The 24792-nt window shown below is 37.5% G+C and overlaps 1 protein-coding gene across 1 annotated transcript; it reads left to right on the forward strand.

The window, feature by feature from the left end:
* The first annotated feature begins 9996 nt into the window (after positions 1-9996).
* ankrd10b (ankyrin repeat domain 10b) lies at positions 9997-24686 on the forward strand. Its single transcript, XM_055031691.1, has 6 exons — positions 9997-10434; positions 11073-11225; positions 12830-12921; positions 20991-21256; positions 22262-22369; positions 24160-24686. Exons 1-6 carry the CDS (start codon positions 10237-10239, stop codon positions 24348-24350), a joined length of 1008 nt encoding a protein of 335 aa, XP_054887666.1. The 5' UTR covers positions 9997-10236; the 3' UTR covers positions 24351-24686.
* Positions 24687-24792: the final 106 nt, after the last annotated feature.

Genomic DNA, 24792 nt, shown 5'->3' on the forward strand with positions numbered 1-24792 from the left:
ATCACAAAAAAACCCATATGGCAATAGAAATGACAATAAAAAGATTATTTCAATGAAGTATAAATGTCTAATGTCCTCCTCCAGCATGATGCTCCATCTTGCCACATCAAACAAAACTGTTCTGGAATCAAATCCAGGAAGCTTTCTGCAGGATGGATTAACTCTAATGCAAAAAGACAAAAAAATACCAACGTTGAACAAAGGCTTTTATTACCGACAGCGAACCAACACATTACCATATATATACATCCTCTGAATGCCTGTGTGACAGATGGACTTGGCTTGATATATGCTTTTGTTTCGTCACGTTTACACTGCTGCAACAGCTTGTTCACTTGTCTAAACAAAAAGGACCCGGTCTGTCTACAACTGATATAAAACTCTGCTGGGAGGATCCTGATACACACCAACTAAAAAGCTCACATAACCCTCGTCTTAAAATCTCTTAAATGGCTCCCCATAGCATGTGGTAAAAATCCTGGTTTTGACATTCAATGTGTGGCATGGGCAGGTTCCTCCCGACATCTGCGATTTGTTTCAGCCTTACCCTTCAGCTCGTAGTCTGAGATTCCCAGGGAAAAAGAAAACAAACTGTTTGAAGATAATCTTTTGTCAACTTTGTCTCATTACAAAAAGTGTGGACGCCACCATGTTAAATGTGATGTGCATTTTAGACGTTTTAAACAGCAACAGAATATCATGCATTAGAATGTTTTTGTCCTGAATTATTGCTTGCAAATGGTACGACAGCTGAATCGGTTGCAGTTGTTTCCAATCTTATTACCTTGTTTGGGGTTATTGATGTTAACATCACATTACTCATTCAGTCAAACTCAGTAAATTGAATTTGTTTTGCACCAAAATAATTCAGTAATATTTATATTATCTGACTGGGATTTTATACTTGCGCACAGAGATAGTGCTTTTTTTGAGTGAGCTCTTTGCACGGGTGGAAAAAAACTTGTAAGAACAGAGAAGATTCCAGATTCCCTCTTTGAAGAGCAGAGCACTGAATATAGTTTATGATGCGTAATTGCGGTCTAAGGCATTAAAGAACATTCAATTTATAATAAAATTCGAAAGAAATGGAAATTCAACTCAGGAAATCAACCTTTAGTCACTCAGAGAAATAAATAAAACCAAACTCAAATCTAAATTGTAAAGTTTGCCATATTTGTACATCTTATATATATATATATATATATATATATATATATATATATATATATATATATATATATATATATCGAAGCTCAATTATTCCAGTGCTTTCAGTCCTCTTGCTCCTTTTCTCATCACTGAATACATTTGTGCCTCAATATGCAAATAAGAGACGTCATCTTTCTTTGTTTGCCTTTGCCTGGCAGATAGGAGCATTTCAGTCTTCAACAGAGCTACTCCTGCTAAAATGGAAGTGGTTAATAAAGACATAAAATCAATTGTGCATGAAGATACTGTTCTTTTCAGACATGTAAGACTGTTTTTGCATTACAGTCTCACATAATCTCACTATAAAAGTTCAACATTCACATTGAATATTTTTGTTCAGTACAGCGAGGCGGGGCGAGCAAATCATTTCTCACAAGATCCCTGGCACTCCTAACAGTTTCTGTAAAGCAACTGCAACAGAACCTTTTTTTTTTTTTGTGAATTGTGGTTTTGTAACATTTTATCAGATTGTTGGTCTTTAAAGAAATAATCTATGATTTCTTCTTTGCCGAGGCTTAAACATGACATGATGTGGAGGTTCATTTTTCTTTAAATTCAGTATCTGTATTTGAGAGGTTTATAATTTGCTCAAATATCAGTCATTTCGATTGATTAACGCTCTCCCTGTCGTCATTTCAGTTTAGTTTAGACCTGTATGATCACGTTAAGAGCCGGCTTGTTTTGGAGTTCACATGCAGATATTACGTAAAGGGTGAAAGCACATGAGCACGTACAGCACCAAGATGAATGAATCATTTGGGAATGATGCTTCTTTGCGTTGCAAGCATCAGGTATTAAATCTTCATCCTGACAGATATGGCTCATCTCTTTGTCATAACACAAATCATCTGCATTTTAAAACCACTGCCTCCCTTTTTTTTGTTTTATGCTGTAGCTTTTATGATCAAACCATTCATCATGAATTTTTCTCCCTCCTTAAACACGTTTCATGAGCCTTATGCTTGTGTTGTGGCTTGTGCACTGAACCTTTCTTTATGAAACGTTCAGAAACGCTGCAGAATCCAGCTAATGTTAATCTGTTTTTAACTTCAGCATGAACTGTGCAAGTACTTTGAGTGAAGATAAACCTTAAGCAGAAAATTCCCCTTGCAAATCTGAGGGCAGAGGTTAGCACAAGTGACCCAAACAGAGGCAGCTGATTTGCTGGACTCTCACTCTGATAGCATCAAAGTGAGGAAAGTGAAAATGATTTCTGCCTCATTTTCATTTGTGGGGGTAAAAGCAAAGCACTCTAATATCTGTTGTGGACGTGATTTAGAAATGCAAATCTATAATTCCATATGTGTGTTAATAACATGTTTATGTTTACAAGCTGAGGTGCATGGAGCCAAATCTTCCCTCTCAGCCATGACCTGACGCATGAGGACTTTAATCTGTCAGTCTGTCCAGAAGTCTGGAGTTTAACTATGTGTGACGCTTGCGCTTACAGCACAGTACACTCTGAAGCTGGGAATGGATTTATGGCAGGATAACGCGGGGGCCTTCTCTGACGTATTTTTACCTTCAGCCTATATAAAGAAAGGCAGGAAGATTGAAATACTAGGAGGACATGTAGCAACATGTCCTGGCTTATTACAGTACATTTGTTTCGTGTTTAAGTGCATATTAGTGCTCACGATACATGCGTTATTACAAGCAAAGTGTTTGTGACAGCGCCACAAATGTTTACTTGAAGTTAACATGAACAGTGTCGTCATTATGTACGCATAAAAAGAATGGTAATTCTTAAAGTTTAATCAGTAATACTTTTATGACAAACCTCCGTGCTGGATTTTACACACCTGTGGATATGAAAGCGATTTGAAATACTGAAATTTAACAATTTCAGTCACTTTTAGTATGTTGACAGAATAAGGATTTTCTAAGACTGGCTGGTGTCAAATCAAGACTCCAGTTCCATTGCATTCCAGGACGAAGGTGGCGAAGGTGCACAAAACTGTCATCCTCATCACCTCTTGTTTCAGCCTCAACGACCACGTTGCCATTCATCAATCTTCATGAATCATTAGTCACATTTTTGTTTTATTAGACATACAAAGCTGGACTTCTGTCAATTGGACCTCTGTTACAATTGTATTCTTCATTGAAGTTTTTAATCTAGCTGGATGAAAATGATTAAGTCTATGTCAAAATCTGTCCAAAAAGCACTTGTCTGCAAAGTGTTTACTGAACTCGACAAATCACTCTGAACCTCACATGTTGGTATCACCTAGTTGTTTGCAATTACTCTACAAAACTCCTTCGACAAGGATCTGCAACTCCTGTCCTCCATGGTCCAATCTCTTGCAACTTTTAGATGTTTCATGGTGCAACACACCAGTCAAATAATCTGGTCCATAGTGGGATTCTGGAGAACTTGGCAGCTTACTGAGAAGGTAATTCAGCCATTTGATTCAGGTGTGTTGGACCAGGACACATCAGGAAGTTGCAGAACATTTGCCCTTGAACATCGTTCACCACCGCTGACCTGTGACTACAGTGAATTGTATGGTCACTATTGTGACGACGCCGCCACTTGGGGGATCTCGATCTGAAACTCAGAATTTAGTCAGTTTTTGATGATTATCTTGTTTCAACTTGAAACTGGCATAACTGTTCAGTGATTCTAAAATGTAACTTTTAAAAAGTTATTATTTGAAGCATCTAACATTTTACGTCATAATCTCAGTGTTGGAATGTCATTCCAAGCTTGTAAATCAGAAAACAGATTCTTTTGTTTAAAACCAAGGACTTGGTGAATCTAATTAAATGTCAAAGACCAGTTTAATAAAGAAACAATGAACTGACAGTGGTTGTGAAAGCAGCATATTTGGATCATGAGTCCAAAGAGTGTTTACCAAAGGAAGAACAGGACATTCCCAGGAACATAAAGAAGAGCAGGAAGTCACTGTTAGCCTGCAAGACTTACTCATCTCCAATTTAGTTCCACTTCCATGCCTCCCTCTCCCTCCTTCTGTTTATCTAAGTGATACCCAATACCTTTGCATCATTCCTCTTTTATGTGGAACTGGCTCAGAGGTTAGTTGTCAGACATCAGCTCATAATCTTTTGTACTTCTGCAACCTGAACCTGAAAGAACATGAAGTAACACGTAGTGTCAGGACTGTATAGATCTAAACTGCATGTGTGCATAAAAGGATTCGCCTAGCCTTGTGAAATGCAAAAGGAAAACACTTAATACAGCAAAGTGCTCACACAGTCTAACCATAATTTAGTATTGTGAGGAGCCGAGCAGATCTAATGGAAGATAAAGGAGCGCTTAAAGATGGCGTTGTGTCTCCCAGCACACAGACAGTAGTTAGGTGGGTTATTGACCCGGGCTGATACATTATCAGCAGACATTCCTGTATGTGTGTGTAGGGAAGGTCAGCAGGGATCAAGACACAGGATCTGACAACAGGTCCATAAATTCACATTGGAGTGACGCATGAAGACACAGATTAGTCATTAGAGAGTGGCATTCAACACTTCTGGATGTGATTCACCAACAAATGGAGGACATCAGTCAGTGATTCATCTTTAATCTGTAAATAACACGGCATACAGTGTTAAACTAATGGACTCGTCAAGCTTAAGGTGCAGTTTACCCTTACTTCCAAAGGTTAAAGTGAAAAAATGAACTCTTTAACGTTATCTAGTCTTTTGCATGCCTCTCTGTTAAGCTTCCAAAAAAATCGAAGCTGAAAAACATCCTAATTGTGTGTTGATCAGCGTCAGACACATAAAGCAAAACTTTAAAAAATATTCCACTAACATCCACTTCAGTACTTGTTCACACAAACACATAGTCTGGAAAAGTTAGTCTAATTGTTGCTATCCAGTTTGGCAGCACTGCATGAGACAACAAATAATTTGTACATTTTTTTAAAATTAGGTTTAAATATAGGAGATTTTTTTTTCACGCAACTTCTCTGGTATTCTCACATAATCACACTGAGCAATAGGAATGCAAGCGATGTTCAAAAGGCTCTTTGATCTGAAGAAAAACGCAAAGCCATCTCAGGACATGGGATGTTTTAAATGTACTGACTCAATTGAATAGTGAGGTTATCCATCCAATCAGCATTTCCCTTACTTAAGAGATTCACAGTGAAGAGCGGAGTAGCTTTTTGAACCTTTGCGTGGGACAACTAAACAAAGTGAACTAATTAATTCTGTGTTCTTTACAACCAAAACGCACGATAACAAATTCTTTGTTGGCTAAGAGTGAAAGCAAGCCCAGAGCGTCCAATTTACAGTCCTTACGAGATTTGTAAAGTCTCTTCAGTTACATTTTATGTGACAAACCAACACAAAGCAGTGCATAACTGTAAGTAGAAGCTAAATGATAGCAAACCCTATCCTATGATGAGGCTGGCGCCGATCTCTACCAATCAATGGGCAAGAGGCAGGGCACACCTGGACAGGTTGTCGGTTCATCCCATGCAGGTCAAACACACATTCATTGACACATAATTGTAATTTAGATCAACCAATTAACTTAGTAGTCATATTTTTGGACTGTGACCAGAAGCAAGAGTACTCAGACAGAACCCATACTACAACCAGAACGATCCCAGTCCAGAATTCAAACCCAGCTTTTGAAATTATTTCAAATTTGTGATGGGAGGACTAACATTTAGCATTTTTCCCCCTACACTCTTTTACTCTAAAAACCCCTAAATGCAAAATTTTTTTTAGTGCAACAAATGTCTTTGTGAAGTTTGCCTCATTAGCAGGGATTACCTTTTTAAATCTCAGAATAAATCTAGTTGTTATGTGAAGATGTAGAGAATGAACAAACTATCATAAAAACCTAAGAAACACAACAGGCAGATTTGTGACTGGGTCGTCTCCCTTTCAATAGGACAACCCTAAACCATAGTCAGCACTACAATGGCCTATCCTTATGTTAGAATGGTCCAGTCAAAGTTCAGACCTAAATCCTATTGAGAATTTGTGACAGAACTAGAAAATAGATTTTCACAGACACTCTCCATCCAAGACGACTGACTCTGACATGTAGCAAACAAGAACTGGCAAAAAATCAATCTCTACATGTCTAAAGAACTGGCAGAGTTATGCCACAGAAGACCTGCGTCTGTATTGCAATAAAAGATGGATTTGTAAAATGATGACTCAGGGCGCTGAATGCAATTGCACAGAAAACTGTGCAATTGCATATTTAATAGTTTTTTGTATAAGAATAAAAATTTGATGTAAGAGATGTTCTTAAATGTACATAAGGAATATCTGAAATATGTTTTATGTTGATTACAATTAATTAAAATTCAATTTTGTGCATCTGATGAAGGATGACCTGTGTGCTTTACTTGAAACATCAGTGGATTGTCTGTTTCATCCATATTCAATATAGTGCATCTGTGTGTGTGTGTGTGTGTGTGTGTGTGTGTGTGTGTGTGTGTGTGTGTGTGTGTGTGTGTGTGTGTGTGTGTGTGTGTGTGTGTGTGTTTGGCGGGGGGGGGGGGAATGGCAGGAGTGTGGTTTTTTTTTCTTAATCAACCTCAATCAGCTTTAAATGTCTCCCCACACAGTCGCGTTCACTCATAGCAAATAATGTCCACATACATAAATCCCAATGCCACAGCCTCCGGGGGGGACTTTGGGAAACTGGGTTACGAGGACCCTGCTCAGAGGATGCTGAATGGCTGAAGTGGAGTATGACATCATCGGAACGGTTTGAGGATGACGCACCTCATCAAGGTTCATTAACATTCTCTGCATTCACAGCTCTGCTCATGAGAGAAAACAGCTCCAGATCTTTGTGCTGCATGCCAAGAGACGGCTTACAGCTCAAATTTAGTTTACGTTCAGGAGCAGATTTACAAGCTACTCACTGAGAATAGAGCTGTTTATGTTGAGAGCAAGAAAACAAACTGTTCACACTGGCTTCACTTCTCTGGTCAGAGGAGGATGCTGCTCTGCGTTCCCTGATGATCCCATAATATGTTACAATTGAAAAGCAAAGAAAAATAAAAATCAACCAACAGATTTTTACACATTGCATTTGGTTATGCAAAACTGGTGAGGAGCACAGTTTGAATAGCCTTAAATTAGAATATTGCTGTTTGTTCACTAAAAAATATCTAAATAATCCCACATGACTAGTGTAGGAACATATTCTGACAATGATTTACAGACTATTTGAAAAGTGAATTGCAGGAAGATTGAATTTGCCCAACACGTCCATGTCTGAATTATTTTCTCCACCATTGAAACGATTGTTTGTGGAAAAAGGTTTAGCTCATTAAACTCAACTAAACGAAAAGGTCAGCTCCAGAAAGATGCTCCAGAATTTGCTGAATCTGATATGAACAAACCTGATAATAATCCTTGCCCATCATCTCAGGTGGGGCTTTCGCATGACGTCATGTTCAATGGTGATCTGCTGCGGTCTTTAACGCCCTCTAGTGGACAAAACGCACGCAAGCCAATGGCGCAAATACAAATGCTTCGACTTTACTAAGTTCATTGTCAACAAGACATTGACAACAAGAAAACTACGTTTTAAATCTTAGAATATATATCGAAAAGATTTTTAAAGAGCAGTTACTTTGGTGTGATTTCCTCGGCCGGTGCTGGTTGGTTGTCTGATTCCGATTCTTGGTGTATACTGCCATCTGGTGGTAGAAAGAAAACATAACAAATTTCCCCAGTCCTTCCGCCATGTTGGGGAATATTCATAAGCCAAGACATCGTTTCAGTTGCAAGAGACATACGCGATGTGGAGAGGTAGATTTGGCCGCCACACCGCAAAAATCTGACTTTTGGAAGAAACTGAGGGGAATTTAAGCAATGGGGGTGTTGCATCATCTGCAAGATCTGAGCTGGAAGATGAGTTGAGTTGACAAAGGATGTTTTCAAGCAAAATGTAAAAAGATTTTTTTAATTTTTACTCATTCTGTTTTCTTTCCCCTCTTAATTACTCTTCAAAATTGAGATACAAGATTTTTGCCCATCCACTTGAGGGCTTACAATTTGAGGAAGTGCACATCACATAAGAGGATGACATAAATATTGCCTAAAATAACAAACAAGGGACTGCAATGAGTTGGGCATTGTGTAATTTCAATCTGGTTTGAAATGAAGGGACCTGCCTGCCCTGTAACGGTCAGAAAACAAATGGACAGGCCAGGAGTGTTGCCAGGGAAACAGACATGCGCAGTCATAGGGCGACGTAGTCAGTCAAACAGACATGCGCAGTCATCATTTGGTCATTGTTAGCAAGGAGGACCAATCGGGATGAAGAAACTGCGGAAGTAGAAGCGAGAAGGAGTCCGCGGCATTTCTTCATGGAAAAAGTCAAGGTGAAGATGACAGCAAAGCTAACAGATTCAAAAGAAAACCATCAGAAAAGTTAAAGGAGAAGAGTGAAATAAAACATACTTAATGTAGTTAATACATGGCAAAAAGGTCATCTGAGTTGATCCTTTCCAGCTGCTGGCCCAAACAGAGCCAATTCAGGATTGAAAGTCTTTAGGGATTATGCAAACTTTTTTGAAAACCATCATATATTAGCCTGAATGCATAAGACTTGCAAAGAAATACCCACTGATGACAAAATAAAATTGAATTGCTCCTTAAAAAAACATCAGGTCCTTTAGCCATGATCTTTTGTGGCCTTGTGGAAAGTGTCAGTGAGTGTTGTATTGCATTGTATCTAGTTACTTGTGCAAATATCTAAGTACACTTGAAATAAGATCAAACTAACTTGCAAGTGACATTTCAGAAAAATTCTGGAGCTTGTTTTAAGTCAATAGTTCATTAATATTGATGAAAAATTAGTTCCACTGATAGAACTAGTGAAACCACTTCTACCAGTGAACTGGTAGAACTGGTTACAAGTCGCTTGTAACTTGAGAAAAATATCTTGTAAGTAAAATAATCTGCTAGTGAAACTAACACTTACAAAATAAATCATGAGTTTTATGAGTTACTTACAGAAAAAAGCTCACATATCTTGCTGAAAAAGTTACCTTCAATGACTTAGTTCCAATATATTATAAAATGTAATATCTTAAATATTAAGATATTTGCACTGGAAAAATCGTTTTAAGTAACTGTGACTTCTGATACACTGAGAACATTTTAGTGGCACAATGACGCAGGTGGTAGCACTGTTGCCTTGCAGCAACAAGGTCATGGGTTTGATTCCCGGCCTGGGGTCTTTCTGCACGGAGTTTGCATGTTCTCCATGCATGCGTGGTCCTAAATTCTCATAGGTGTGAGTGTGTGTGTGCATGGTTATTTGTCCTGTCTGTCTCTGTGTTGCCCTGTAACAGACTGGCGACTCGTACCCCGCCTCTCGCCCAGAACATTAGCTTGAGATAGGCACCAGCACGCCTCTCGACCCCACCAGGGACAATGGTGTTAGAAAATGGTTGGATTGACACCTTTGCACATGACTTAATTAATTAGCTGATAAGGACAGAATACAAGTCCAATGTTTAACTATTTTCTGAGACACTGAATTATTTGTTTTTACTATATTTAGGCCATAATAGTCAACATCGCTAGACATATAGTTAATCTTTCACTCAGTGTAATGAATTTGTAAACAGCTTTTTCAAATGTGTTCCAGAAGATATAAATATTCTATTTTTTTCAGACGTAAATGATCGTTAATAGGATTTTATTTTCCCAGTTGCTTTTATATTCAAATTTATATTCATACTCAAATGAAGGGGCTTGCCCAGGAGCCCCAGAGCGCCAAGCATACAAGAACTAAGCCGCTCCAGTGGAAGCGTGTGAGCAGAAATCCAGTCCGGAGTTTGCAGCTCTCTCCGGGCTTCTCAGGTTTCACTCCGGCGGGTGTCGAGCTCTTTGTGTTGTCAGGCAGAAACACTGTCGTCAGGGTGGCGCGTGTGCTCAGGCAGGCATCCCGGCAGCTCACGCCATCAAACAATAGCTAGAAATTTCTCCGTTTTCTCTGAATTAGCTGGCGACCGTCAGTCACTTTTCTTTTCTTTTTCTTTTTCTTCTTTCCTGTACCCCCGTTTTGTTGCCATGTCTCTGGGAGTGGAGTCTGGATTCTCGAGCGAGGAGGTGCTGAACAGCCGCTTCCCTCTCCACCGGGCTTGCAGAGATGGAGACGTCGGTGCCTTGTGCTCGCTCCTTCAGTGCACCTCAAACCCCGCGGACCTCGCGGTTGAGGACACTTTCTACGGCTGGACGCCCATACACTGGGCCGCTCACTTCGGAAAGGTAGAGACGAGCAAACGGTTTGATTGAGTGGCTCTCTGTAAAAAAAAAAAGCGACGTGAGGCTCACGTCTCTCGGCCATTTCCTGGTGTTTGAATTGAACGAAGCCGTCGTTAATCGGAGCAGGGAAATAAAAAAAATACTGCTCACTAGCTAACGCTTTCCCAGCTGATTTCATTTCCTGAAATGTTTTGCATTTTGTGTACAGTTTGTATTTGTTAAATAAATAAAGACGAGGCGGGAAAACCTAAACAGCCGCGCGTTGCACGACGTATTGTGGAAAACATTACAGTTAGCTAACATGACCGTCAATGACTAACTTTCACTGAACATTATCCACATTATGAAGCACTTTTCATTTCATTGATGTAGAAGGTATTAAGTAGAACATACGCAACACATTAAAGCATCTTTTAAGGATAGTTGTAATGCTATATCGCTAATTTCTGTACATTTAGTCACGGATTTGTGCTCAGATTTGCATTTCCAAGAGTCTTTCTGCAGAAACGACAGGGCCTGGCTGCATGCCCAAATCCATCTGGGCTCCATAGACAGTACCACACTTGTCCACACCTGCCCAGTGTCTTAGAAAGCAGTGCCGAGGTTTCTCCGTGCAAGCTAACCTTCTTTTCTATACACAGCTGGAGTGTGTGATGCGTCTGGTTCAAGTGGGCTGCGGCGTGAACTCCGTCACCTCCAGGTTTGCACAGACGCCCACTCACATCGCTGCCTTCGGGGGCCACCCTGAGTGTTTGCTATGGCTACTTCAAGCTGGTGCAGATATTAACAGACAGGTATGACGCCAGATGCACACATCCCACACCATGTATACGTAGATTTGCAGTTTGCTCGGTGCACATTTCCAGCTCTCATTTCCTGAAACTCTATTTTGCAAAGTAGCCCCAGAGAATAGCCAATAGGAGAAATGAAGTGAATGAAAAGAGAGTAGATCTTAGATGATCCCATCAGAGAGGATAATCCCAACTTGGGGATCATTGCCTTGGAAGAATGTCTACTTACTCCACACTTGACCTATATTAACATGAATGAGTGTTTGTCACACTTTCTGCAACACAAATTCCTATCGGGCACTTTTGTGTTTTGCTTTGTTCCTCTGCTCTCTGTGGGATTTTTATGCACTCAGGCTACATTTTATGGTCTGCCGCACTACTGAGAAGAGATTGGATTAGTAGGTCACAATGACATAACATATTGTCGTCATCATGCAGCTCGCTGATCTCTTTAGCCCTTGAAATTCCTCCGCATTTTTGCTGAATCAATCTTCTAAGAGTTTGAATTTAAGGTGTTTGTTTCAGCTGACTGCTACTGGGAAGCAGAATGGAAAAGTATCAAGAGTGTGGCCTACATTGCATTGTGGTTAGTGGCAAGCCCTCTAAAAGAGTCTGTTTCCCTTCCTCCATTCGCAGGCTGACAAATGTAACTGTAAATGTGTGTGGGCGGTGTTGATGTCTGGGTGAAAAGTTCAGACGCAGCTCTGCTATCGTTTTTGGAACATGTTCTCAGATGTGTAGAAGGAGGACTCCAGAAAGCATGTACAGAACAGATAGAGATCCACCTACCAATTAGTCAAATTTTTCTCAGTTCGTCGTTGGAGGCGGTAAGAAATGGATGTTCTAAAAATCACTATCATAATATTTTTTGATATCCTAATTTGAGAAATGCAGAAGGCGGGACTCCCGCCAAAGTGTGTCATTGCGGCTACCAGACAGGTTGTGGGGGATATCGCATGCAAAGCAAAAAATAAACCGGTGAACAAGATCCATGCCATGTTCACGATGTGTGAAACTGAAAGAAATTTTTCGATTGCTACATAATCAATTTATAATCACATGCTAGCCTTCTGAATCATAATCAATGTGCTGGAGAGTCCCACCACTCGCGTTGTTGATCTACTTTTTTATGAAATGAAAAATTAAAGGAAGGAGCATGTGCTGAAGTAGGGTATAATCTTTTAATTTGTTTAATTTTGAAATCAAACTACTAGCTCTCTCAAGAGATCTTCAACACGTTTTTCTTTCATGGTCAGATTTTAATTATTAAACTAGAATAAAAGTGATTTTAGATGTGCAGTATTTAGGGGTAACCCCCCCAAAACAAGTAGGTTGGAACTGCTACATCAGACCCAAATAATCTGCAATACTGGAATCATAACCTGCTGCCGTTATTCAGGTAATTTGTCAGGCCTGTTCAGGTAGTGAAGCTTCAGTTTGCTGCGCAACATACATATCACTCAAGCCTCTGTTGCTTTTAAAATAGGCAATCATCTAATATTTAGTCAGAAATTCATTTTTTTAGCCCTTAAAAATAAACCTACTGGATACCATTAATTGTCCAGAGTCTGATCTCTTCTAATGGAGCTTCTCCTGTCATTTTTTAGGACTATGTGGGCGAGACGCCCATCCACAAGGCTGCTCGAGCGGGCAGTCTGGATTGCATCAATGCTCTCTTGATTCAGGGAGCGAAAGCTGAGTAAGTCCTGACATCAGTCTCGTCCACATTTCTTTTCCTCTTTAATATCCAACATTTCAGTTGCACCTTTCCAAGGGATCACCATTACATTTAAATTCAAGATGGCAACATTTGGAAGGTTACATTTTTGCATTAGTTCTGGATAAATGAAAGAATCTACATATTTGAGTAAAGGCTTTGCCAACAAATTGCATTTGAAATGCCACACTTGGCTGAAAGTGAGAATCTCTCTAGATGTTAAATCTATTTGATATTGAATGTGTAACACAGCAATATCTTTTTTTGTAAAAAGATAAATTTTTAAAGCTCTAAAATACCACTTTGTTCTGCTACAGTGAGTTCAGTATCAGTTAGTGAAATTAGACTGTGGTGAAAGTCTTTCTAAGATGTGCTGAAGATTTATTACACAGTAGTAAACAGCACATCTTTACATTTGATGAAGAGTTGAAATATTGCTTCAGTCTGAGATTTTTAAAATCTTTGTCATCTTCAATTGATCATCAGATTTGTTGCTCATTAACATAGAGCTAATGTTGCTCCCTTGGAAATGTGATGTATTTTGTTATTCCTTAAAATTGTTGTTTATAACAATTGGCATTAAGTTGTCCTTTGTGTAATATTAATATTAACTAACATAGACTAATACAATCAGTAAAGTTTAAAAACTGCATTTTTAAATGCTTAAAGAAGAAAAAACATCTTTTGAATCTTGGGAAATAAATGCAAGTAAAAGTAAAATATTAAGTTTCACCTGCACCTTTGATCTTAATGAAGGATTTATAATTGCAGCGCAATCATTGCACAAAGAAAAGGACAACTTAATGTAAAGGTTGATAAACTGTTGATTATCTCTTAGATTATGTTGCATGACATTTGTTAAATTAGTGTGGTTTTATTTAACATTGTTTTTCTCGTGTCTTACATACACAACTTTGACTGGATGACCAAATGCACATTCTTTTCTTTCAAGCACTTTTACTCCTACTTTCTTAAATCATTGCAGGCTTTTTGTTGCACAAGATGAAATTGCAGAGATAAAGTTAATTGAGCCGCTGGTTAACTTCCTTCAAGTGCTTAGAAACACAAAGACTGTCATTGTTATGTGTTGAAAGGAAAGAAGAAAAAAAAAGATAACGCTGATTGTCTTCACAACTTGTGCCAAGACGGTTCCATTCATTGGAAACATTTAGTGATTGATGTAGCCGAAGAATGAAGAAAAATGCACACCTAGTTTTTTTTTCTTCTTCCTGCATTTAAATCAAAGACCTGCAGGGAAGCAATTAAATTATTTTATCCAGTTACAATAAAAGTTTTTTAAAAAGAAGAAAAAAAACAGGTTTACAGCATTTTAATGTCTTGAAATTAAACTGCTGCAAGGAAAATGTGTTTCTTGTCACTTAGCCAGATTTTGATAACTGCTTTAGCTTTAGTAGCAAGTCTGTCTGCATTCCTTTAAAAACATAATGGATGACATTAAATATTTTCATCTGTGCTCAGTTCTTTTGATGGATGCATCCCATTTGTTTCCTCTTCCTTTCTTCTTCTGAAGTGTTTTTTTTTGACCTGCTCTTTCATTTTCTGCAACAAATGTTTTGCTTTTTTTTTTTTTTTTTTTTTTTTGCTTTGAAGAGACATTGCAGTATGATAACTTGGAGCTACCAGGGGGTTTACAGAGGGAACGGTTCTGCTTATGCACCTTTAGAGGTCTAATATTGCTGAGCTTCTTTAATAATGCATCAAATATAAGAAAACACTCCAGAGAAGAAAATTGGCTGTTACTGGAGATGTGCTGCAAAGAGGCCAGAAATAACCTTAACATCAATATAATTGTATCATGTTGAGTCTTTTGTTCCTCCTTTTTTGAGTACAGATAAGAAATATAAGTTATGGAAAAAAATCTTTTGTTAGAAGGTTGTACACATACAGGTGTTTTTATTTTTATTATTATTTTTATTTTTTGAAAGCTTTTGAAACCTAAAATATAATACATTTATTTACATTGACATATGACCAAACTGATTGAGATTTACCTTTTTCTCCAATGCTTAATTTTCCATGTTCCAGTTACTCTAAACCCGCCTGGTTGCTTAGATTATTTTAGCCAGATAAATGTACATGTGTTCAAATGTTTTCAGCCGAGTGTTATGTGCATTTGGTCATCAGTTGATGAGTTTTATTTATGATTAAAATGTTATTCTTTTTTCCCTTGCAGATCACAGATATTTAGTTCAGTCTATTATGAAGTCTGTCTTCTGTTTTATTATTATTTTTATTTATGATTGAAGATTGTAGTGGGGGAAAACTGGGAGGAATACTACAGCACACAAGCGGGGAATGAGGCTCGTGACAAATCATTTTTTAAATGAGATTTAAAAACTGGAAACACTCAACAACTTTATTTAATGTAGTTCTGTTAAGAAGTCAGACATGAAACGTCAAAAATGGGTCTGTTTAGCCGATATCCTTAAAAAACTTTCTGTTTGAGAGCTAGAAAGATCTCAGCATATTATTAAACATCATTTACATGTTAATAAAATTTTTTGTAAACCAATACATTTTTATGTCAAGATGAACATTTTGAAAAAAATCTTTATTTCAAGTCTTTTATTGATACTCTGCATAAACGTCTATGAAAATGCTTATTTAAATATTTATCAGTCAGCAAATACTTCAAGGAACTTGACCATAGCTTTTGTTTTGGTTTAACACCAGAAAGCTGTCAATTAGTTGCACCCTGATGTTGATCCAACAGCAATTTATTTAAAAAAGCAATTTATTGCATCACACAAACACAAATCTTGCATGCACCAGACTGAGGCTTCCTCCAGTACGAGGATTAACACATTCAGTTTGTCTCCATTGTGCCAGCCAGAGAGGCGTTCACACACTTTAAAAAGACCACTGAAACTCGGGCCTTTGTGTTTTATTGCAACACTTGACATTGTTCTAGATTCCTGAGTTAACAACCTTTGGTCTCAATTTTTTCTCTTCATGTGCTTATTAATCTCCAAAGCCTGCAACCAACCATTAGACTTGTGAATTCACAAGAAGAAACAATTCACCTTTTTATATATATATATATCAATAAATGATTCATTGTTTTCCGTGGTAAAGAGTGTTCACAAACTCAGTCTTTTGATGTTGGAGGAAAAGAAAATACAAATAATTAAATTGATTAGATTTTTATTAAGACACCATGTTGAAATTTGTAAGATTCCTCCACCATGAATTCAGTAGTGAGGATTTTTCCAAACAACACCTAATGGGTGATGCTGAGCTGCTGTAAGGGCTGTAATTTTATGCTTAAGATTTTAAATGCAATATATTTTAATAAAACCGTTGCTATGGTAAAACTAAAAGAGCCACAACAAAAACATGGCCAATCCTTTAATGAACCTAATATATCTTGTTAGAATATCTACAAATTTAGTTTTCTGCAATATTTTCCTGACGAAGAGATTTTGTCTTTGGACTTGGCAGGCTTTATAATAAGTTTCTTAGACGAAGTAAGAGTTGAATATAATTAAGATTTTGTCTACTCACTTCCTGTATATATTGGACAAAGTCCTACACATGTAACCTTAACTTCACCAAATCCTTTTGTTTTTGAAATTTAATTAAAAAGAAAGATACTTAATTATGCTATGTTAATATAAGTAGTTTGTGCAGTGAAGAGCAGATAAGTCATTCATCTCAACGTTGAACTGTAGGGGGCACTGCTGCGAAGATAAAGCCTTTAGAAACAAAGAAATTAAGCAGGAAGTACATTCTTACTACATAATCGGCTTTTATTTTAAGCACTTTGGAAGCTTTGTGATGTTTAAAAACATTTTTAGACTTATTTTATAAATGTATATCACATAACTTGTATTGTAGCACAATAAATCATGAAAATCTGAATGCATAAGACAAGCTGGAACAACTTGATAATGTCAATAAAATCCCTTCAATCCTGAACAAAGATTTTGGCAGTGAAACAAATGTTTTGCATCTTGATGACTGGAACACCAATAATCATGTCACATGTTAGTAAATCTTCATAATTCCTGAACTTCCCTTGGAAAGATGTTTCACTCTAGCTTCTCCGCTCACCCTGAGTTACCCAGAGGTTCTCACAGCTCCACTGCCAGAGGTCCAACATTTCAACCTCATAAACTTTGAACCACTTTTAATTATTACCTTCATGCTGACCAATAAAACGACCATAACTTTGTTCCTGAACCGATGGAAGAAATTACACTTCATCCCACTCTTCATTCTGCTGTGTTGCTGGGCAGAAATGTGACTATGCCAGAGCCAGATTTAGATCATACCAAGATACTTCAGTGTTGGCATGACAGAGCCAGAACACATGGCAGCCCTTCACCTTTTCTTCTTGGGTCAAATAGTTTCAAGCTCTTCCAAACCACAAAAAGGATACCATGATAGTTTCCTCAGGCAGATTTTGCCTCTATAAATTAAGGCAACATTAACAATTCATCTTCTTTTGTCCACCCTTGTACCTCCTGATTGTCAAGGATTTCTTCGTCAAAAAAAACCTTCCACCTGAAACCTTCCCTCTGTGGGTGGATCCATTCACTCCCGCTTGCTGACTTACCTCAACGTTTTTCAAGTTTTAGAAAATGGTGGCATGACTGCAGCATCATTTTTTGTTGGAGGGAACCACAACTTAAACAAGACAATACACATTTTTTGCTGCTTTTTTAAAAATATATATATATATAAAACTTGAAGCGATTTCAGGTGGACTCTTTTTCAGCTTTTCAGCTAAAAGATTTTGCTAAAAGTCAATAAAGCTCTTGAAACTTATAATATTTGTTGGATCGCTCCACTTAACATGTTGGAAACGACGTGCAGTCTCTTCGCAGAAATTTCGATTGCAAAAACGCATTTGTGTCACTGCCAGAACTCCTAACTCGGATTGGATTAAAACGTGATCAGAGTCATAGTTTGCATTTGTCATGAGCCTCAGAGTATTGGGGTTGGTTCAGTAATGAGCTAGCTGCAGGCAGGACAGTGCTGAGAGGCTGCCAGTGACGAGTTTAGAGCAGCTGAGTGAGATGAGCATCATGTACTGACCTGTTTAATGCTAACATCATCCTGTTGCTATGGTTATTCACTGTCATTTCACTGTACCAGATGTCTTCCTTTATACACAGAAATGTTTTCTTTTGTTTGTCTCAGTATTAACCCTATATAATATCATAGTCTGTTTTGACGTCTAATCTTTGTCACCTTTTCCTTTATGAAAGTGACAATAAGTTACAGAAGAAAAACGTTTGCTATAATGTTAACAAAAACAGAACCATACATCTTAATGTTTTGCAGCCATTGAATTGGAAATGACTTGGTTTTTTCAAGTAATCCTTGAAAGGGGGAGAATAGACACTGCTGAGTCTGCCCCGTTCCCTGGGATAGCCGCACTGTTGTGGCATTGAGTGTTCTCACTATCGCTTCCTATCTACACACTGGCAAACTGTTGAGGTATTTCTTGCGGTGATTGGTTTTAATGCTAGGTTTTTTTAATGAATCAAAACTAAAGTTGTTGTTTTTTTTTAGACCTGCATGCTTTGCTTATTTATCCATAATTGTTCCTGTATTTAGACAGTTTTTTTGTTTTTGATTTTTATAATTTGTTTTTGAACTAACCATAAGAGTCCTTTATATGGACAGGTTTAATCACGTGAGTCCCATGTCAAGATGTAGCATGACCGTAGGCTGCCTCTGGGAGGTTAGACAATAGTTAGCGAAGATGCATACTGTGTGCTTAGGACTGAAAAGCAAAGCATACCAGGCATTTACAAAGAATTAACGCTTCCCTTTTACTAAAAAAAAAAAAAAATCTAATCCAAATCTGGATTATTGGTGTGTGAGGTCTCACTAAAGGAATACCAATTTAAACCAAAAGGGTTATACCTAAATTTAGTTTGAAGGGCATTAAAGATCACGTTAATGTTGGACATAAAACTGCAACGTCTAACATGGAAAAGAATATGAAATTTCTCATACTAGAAATTCCTGACGTATATTTTCCTAAATGTAAATACTTAAAGCTTTTCAGATACTCTTTGGGTTGCATGTTTTTAAAACATTGTGACAAATGCTAATTAATTTGTATTTATTACAGTGTATTAAATAGGAATTATTTATATTCTGATAAAAAATACCTGATTTGAGACTGGATTTATAATGAGCGCTACAAGCTGGTTCCCTAATTTGCCAGAACAGGAATCCCTACTGAGATGTTTGACTTGTATTGTTGCTCGCAATGACAAATACTTAAAGAAAAGAGTGGCCATTTTAAAAGATGATGCCACTTATGTTTATAGTTAAATTTAACTGCGCATTACAGGATAGAGTGCCTTAAAGCAGTAGTGGACGTCAGTAGAGGGTTTGTATTCCTGGTGTGAGACTGGTCCATCTACCCGAGTATTTCTTGGATAAATCCGATATTCTCTGGGAAGCGTTAATTTTAAATGGGGACGGGTAATGTGCAGCAAGTTTTTGTGATTTTTTTTTTTGTTAAATCTTGAATTCATTACAAAATGTTTTATCATGTGCACTAGCTTTTGAACTGTTTCATTTTGCACTAATGTTTAGATAAGAATGCAGAGAATGAGTTATTTCTGATCAGAAATGAATGACGGAACAGTAACTGTGCTTTAAATTCTGCTTCGTATGGAAGCCAATGTAAATATTATTAGTCAGCTTACACAAGTTATACGTCACTAGCATTGTTTGTAATGTTTTCCTGAAGCGCATTTGCATTTTAAATAATAATAATAATGGGATGGAGGTAGATATAGTTCTGATTTTTTTAACAGAGTGATTTATTTGCTCAGAGAACCTGCTTTATGATATGTAGGCACAGAACAAGTGTGCTATTGTTTTATTTTCTCAAACAGAGCAAAGAAATCCTAATTATTAAACTGAAATTATGCTAATGCTAATTTTATTTAGAATAGATGCACTGCACGAGTTGTTTTCCTTTTAATAGCTGTGGGCAAAATAATTTTTTTCTGAAGCCTCCCAAAAAAAGGACACAAATTATGCCTTAGGTGTTATTGTTTACATTGCTTCCATACTCTAGGGGCACAAATCTTTTGTCTGAAAATTGGAGGACATTTCTGGCACAGCACTGTTTGTCCATTCATTATTGCACTCATAAAATTCCTGTATTTCTGCTGCAGCTGGACATGATTAACACAACTGCTTACAGCACGCAGAGAGTAATTTAAATTATGAATATACAGGTATGACTCTTGTTGTTCCCTTGTTCTCTTGTCTTAAGAGGTTTTAAATTAGACTTCCTCAGCCGCAGAGAAGATGTCAGAATCCTTCATGCTTGATGATTGAACTTTTATCTTGATTTTTTTTTCCCTTCCTCCCTCCAGTGGAGAGACTTGTCGAAGGAAATTATCCTTATGAGTGATCTGTAGACTTTTCCCGAGTCTTGATCGTCTTTGAAGAATCCTTTGCTTTCACAGCTTTTCTTGTTGGGAGCGCTTCATAGGAATCTGGATGTGGAGCCTCTTGAACATGATCATAATCATCGTCTGAAACAAGAAAATGGAATTTAATTCAGTTCCTTGACAAGACTTTTATGTCTTGAAGCCTGTCTCCAGAAATGTTCTGCTTTTGAAACGGTGACTGATTTGACGCGTGTGTTCATAGTCTTCAGTCCCCTCATTCGCCTTGGAGACACAAACTGAGCATAAAAATGTCTCCAGTTGTCCTAATCATGTCCTTTGGCAGCAGATACGTTTCCCTAGTTCTGTGGAAACTGGGAAATGAACGAACTTCTATGTAGAGTTGATCCAAAGAGGATCAGTCGTCATCTCTCATGAAGATGACGAACAGTATGAGACAGGCAAGAGCAGAACAGGCCAATTTTCCACATCTATGAATGTCTGTGTGAATATTTGCTGAAATGCTGTCTGTTGGTGTGCGTGCGGGTATGTATGCGTGCGCTTGGGCTTGTCTCATGTTGTCTTATGTGTTTTTGTTTTTATTTGTGTAACTCAAACGTGCAGTGAGTGCTTCTGACACCCCCTCTTCCCGTTGTGCAGCATGAGGAATGCCAATGGGCTGACGGCTGCTGACCTGGCCCACGCACAGGGATTCCAGGAGTGTGCTCAAATGCTCGCCAATGCCCAGAACCTACAGCAAAACATGGCGCAGTCCCTTAATGGGGCTTTTTTGAACGGTGTGACCCAAAACGGGGGCCATGCTCACGCCACCATCCAGGGACGCAGCTTCTTGAATGGTGTGCCCAACAGGAAGAGGTCCTTTGAAGGCATTGAGGCAAACCCATTGAAAAAGTCCAGACCCAATGGTGAGATCACTTAACTAATGTTTCTGTTGTTTTGGATTACCTTTTCAGAAATATATAAATATTAATGTGCGTTATTACCAAGACCACTGGGCATTATGTGGTAAAAATTTAATCTGCAGAAATCCCCAAACAATTTACAATTCAGTTCTCCCAAAAATTATAGAGGAAGTAAGTTTTCACTACTGCAAAAAAGGCTTGCTAGCATTGCGTGAATGTCTTCTATTAAACCACTGGTGTTCAAAGTATGGCCCGGCGCCCGATGGGGTCCGATTAACTTTGTGTGGCTCCAGACAATAATTCTAGAACGGTACATATCTGTCTTGCAGTACAGGTAGCTGATGCCAATATATATATATATATATATATTTATTTTCTTTTTTTTTTTTTTTTTTATGACTGAAGAATTTGTTGTTGTTTTTTCCAGATATTAAAACATTAAAACAGAAGATCTGTTTTCATTTTTGAATTGTACTCAAAAGCACTTTTTTCTATCTTTAATGATTTACAAATTCCTTCATCACAAAATGACAACTTCATTGGTTTCACTAATATTTTGCATAGGTAGTTTGTTGTGCAGGAAGAAAACCCTATATTTTGTTGTCTGTTTTTAATAAAAACAATTTAAAAAATCACTTTTATTTATTATGATAAAGTTTGGACACTGCTGCATTGTAAGCTCAAAATGTAGCACCACAGTTTCAAAATCAAATGGATAAATAACCACAGAACAACATTGTAAAGCCATGTGATAACCGTGATGTTTTTAATCAAAACCACCTGCGAGACCTTTTTTTATGCAATAAGTCACATTCTATTTGTTTTATGATTTTTGATTTGCAAAATCAAAAATTTTGCAAATCAATTTTTTGAATTGTAACACCATATGAATAGTAAATGAATCAGTATGACGTCCCTAAAAAGGGAGAGAAAGTTAATTAATATAATTTCTGAAGAACAAAATTAGTTAAGATGTAATTTCTAAAAAGTGATTCTGTCTGTTCCTAGGACTGTCCACGGGAGCTGTACCGCAGAATGGGAGCGGGCCACTAGGTGGCCCCGGGGAAGTCCAGATGGAGAGCATGAACATGGAGATGGCACCAGCTGTAACCTCAGGTGGGCCTGGAAGCTTTGCATTTGGGCTGAATGGGTTTGCCCCGCCTCAGGGGCCATGGCCGGTGGATCAGTGTGTGAACCAGGGGCCGCAGGACGAGTCGAGCCCTGCTGCTAAAGAGCTGGAGGTCATCACTGTGGCGTCAATGCAGACTCCATGTCGTTGCACTAACTCTTATGCCTACCTGTAGAGGGAGCTGTGTGTGGGGGTGTGCGTGTGTGTGTACTGGTCCACTAATATAAATTGTTTGTATTATCAGATCTACCTGTTCTGTGGTTCGCACACAAGAGAATGATTTAAATTGGAAAGATGTGAGGAAGTGTGTGTGTGGAATGTTTCATACTTATCTATGTAACTGATAAAATTAGGATGAATATAACTTTTTTTTTCTAGTTGTACATCTTATGAATTTATATTTCTCTCTAGTTTACCCACATGTAATTCTTTAGGTTTATATTTATAGTCTGATTTTGTTTTGCACAATTTTATGGAAGTATTTGTGTCCCTCTAGAAGAGTAGTATGTCTCAGATACATTGAGTTTTTTTTTGTTTTTTTTCTCAAGTAAATTTTGGGAATTTCAGCATCTGTTCTTGGATTGACACATTTGACCTTTAAAGGGTGATGAATCTTGTGTTTACTCACACAACAGCTTAAGGGGAAATGCAGATTTACATTTAATTTATTTTCATTTACAAAATTTCTAAGTACAATAAGATGAATTTATTGCTCGGTCACTGTTAGACATGTGAATTATTGATAAAGCAGTCCCTCATGATATTATACACTAACCTAAACTATTTTAGAATTTCAGCCAGAGCATATCCCAACATGAATGTAGCTTTTAAAGATAAATAATCCTCCTGCCTTTTGTAGTTGGTAGCTTTTCAAATGCTACTTGGGCTTGATCCCTCTAGTTGTTTCTGATCTGGTTTAAATACTATATACTGTATATTAAGTGTTTTTATTCAGTCAGCAGGGCTTATTTGTGTGTGTCATTATGTCACAGAATATCTTATGTAATTATCAAATTTAGTCACCTTGTTTTACAGTTGTTTTAAAGCATCTCGAGGAAGATTGCATGGTTTTCAAAAAGCCTTACAACCTGAGATTTTGTTCAAGTTTTAAAAAAAATCATATCCATTGTTTCTCTCCTTTTTATAGATGAAAAGTTTTTTTCTTTCACTATTGTCTGCTGTTCTCCATGTTGGTGGTGTTTTCTGTTCATACTTTTATATGAAAGAGGTGAGTGTATTTTGAAAATGCAGTTCTTTGTACTTGGCAGGTTTAGCTTTGTACTTGACTGTGTGAAACCATTAAATGTGGATGGTTTTTATAAACATGATGGTGTTTCCCTTTGTTTTTTTCATGCTTTGAGTCATTCATTGTATTTTTTTAAATCATTTACAAAAGATTGATTTTAAATATAAGAACAAAATGACACATTATGCATTTTCTCTAATTCTAAACATGCAAAGCAAAGACTGACCATGTGAACATGACCCACTTTTACCAAAGTCTCTGGTCAAAGCTTGTCGAGTTGCGTCAGAATCTTGGGTGTATTTTGCAACTTATTGATCATATTTTGTGTATTTAGTACTTTGAAACTGGTTCACTTACTAGTCGAATTTTATAACTGGTTGCCTGCACCCGAACACTTATTTTGTTTTAAAGTTGTGCAAAACAAAATCGGTCCAGATTTCACTGGCATCATATGTAATGAACAGGTTTAATCGATGTGTATTTGCTTTTTGTTTTGTTTTTATTTTTTTTGATAACTGTTTTTGTTTACAGAGGCAGGTGAGAGACACTGCGGGGATTTTTCCTCAAGTTGCCCAACAGCAGGAATGCTCCTTGGTCAGCACATCCAGAGTGAGCTCAGTAGCAGTGCTGGCAGCCAGGTGGAGCATCAGAAGTCTGTCAAAGCAGAGCAGATGTATGACCATACCCTCTACAGCACCATGCTTCTTTACCATGGATGCTAAAGTGACAAGAATGTAGATTGATTTTAAGCATTCATCTGCCTTGAAGCCACTGAGTGGTCATGTTTATGTTTGTTGTGTTTTTTGTATTATTTTTATTTTTTTGTAAAGAGGACGTATATGGACACGTGAATTAATCATAATTATCTTTTTTTGTCAAACACCTAAACGGTTCAGCCCATGTTTGTTTATGTTGCCGATGGCCTTCATAAAACTAAAGGATCCATGATGAAGCACCGTCAACACTACAGATAGATTTGTTTCAAGTTGATGTTACCTAAACCAGTTTAAATACATTAATTGTACATTAATACAGAATTAAAGAGTTTTGCAAACTTTCATGTTTTCTTCCCCAATTTATTTTTTAGATGAGATTAATTAGGTTTAGTTTGATGCAATAAAGCACCAACATTTAGAGTAGAGGAAATAATGAACTGAAATGGGT

This window comes from Poeciliopsis prolifica, unplaced genomic scaffold (assembly GCF_027474105.1).
Source record: "Poeciliopsis prolifica strain line A6 unplaced genomic scaffold, Auburn_PproV2 SCAFFOLD007, whole genome shotgun sequence".
NCBI classification, from domain to species: domain Eukaryota; kingdom Metazoa; phylum Chordata; class Actinopteri; order Cyprinodontiformes; family Poeciliidae; genus Poeciliopsis; species Poeciliopsis prolifica.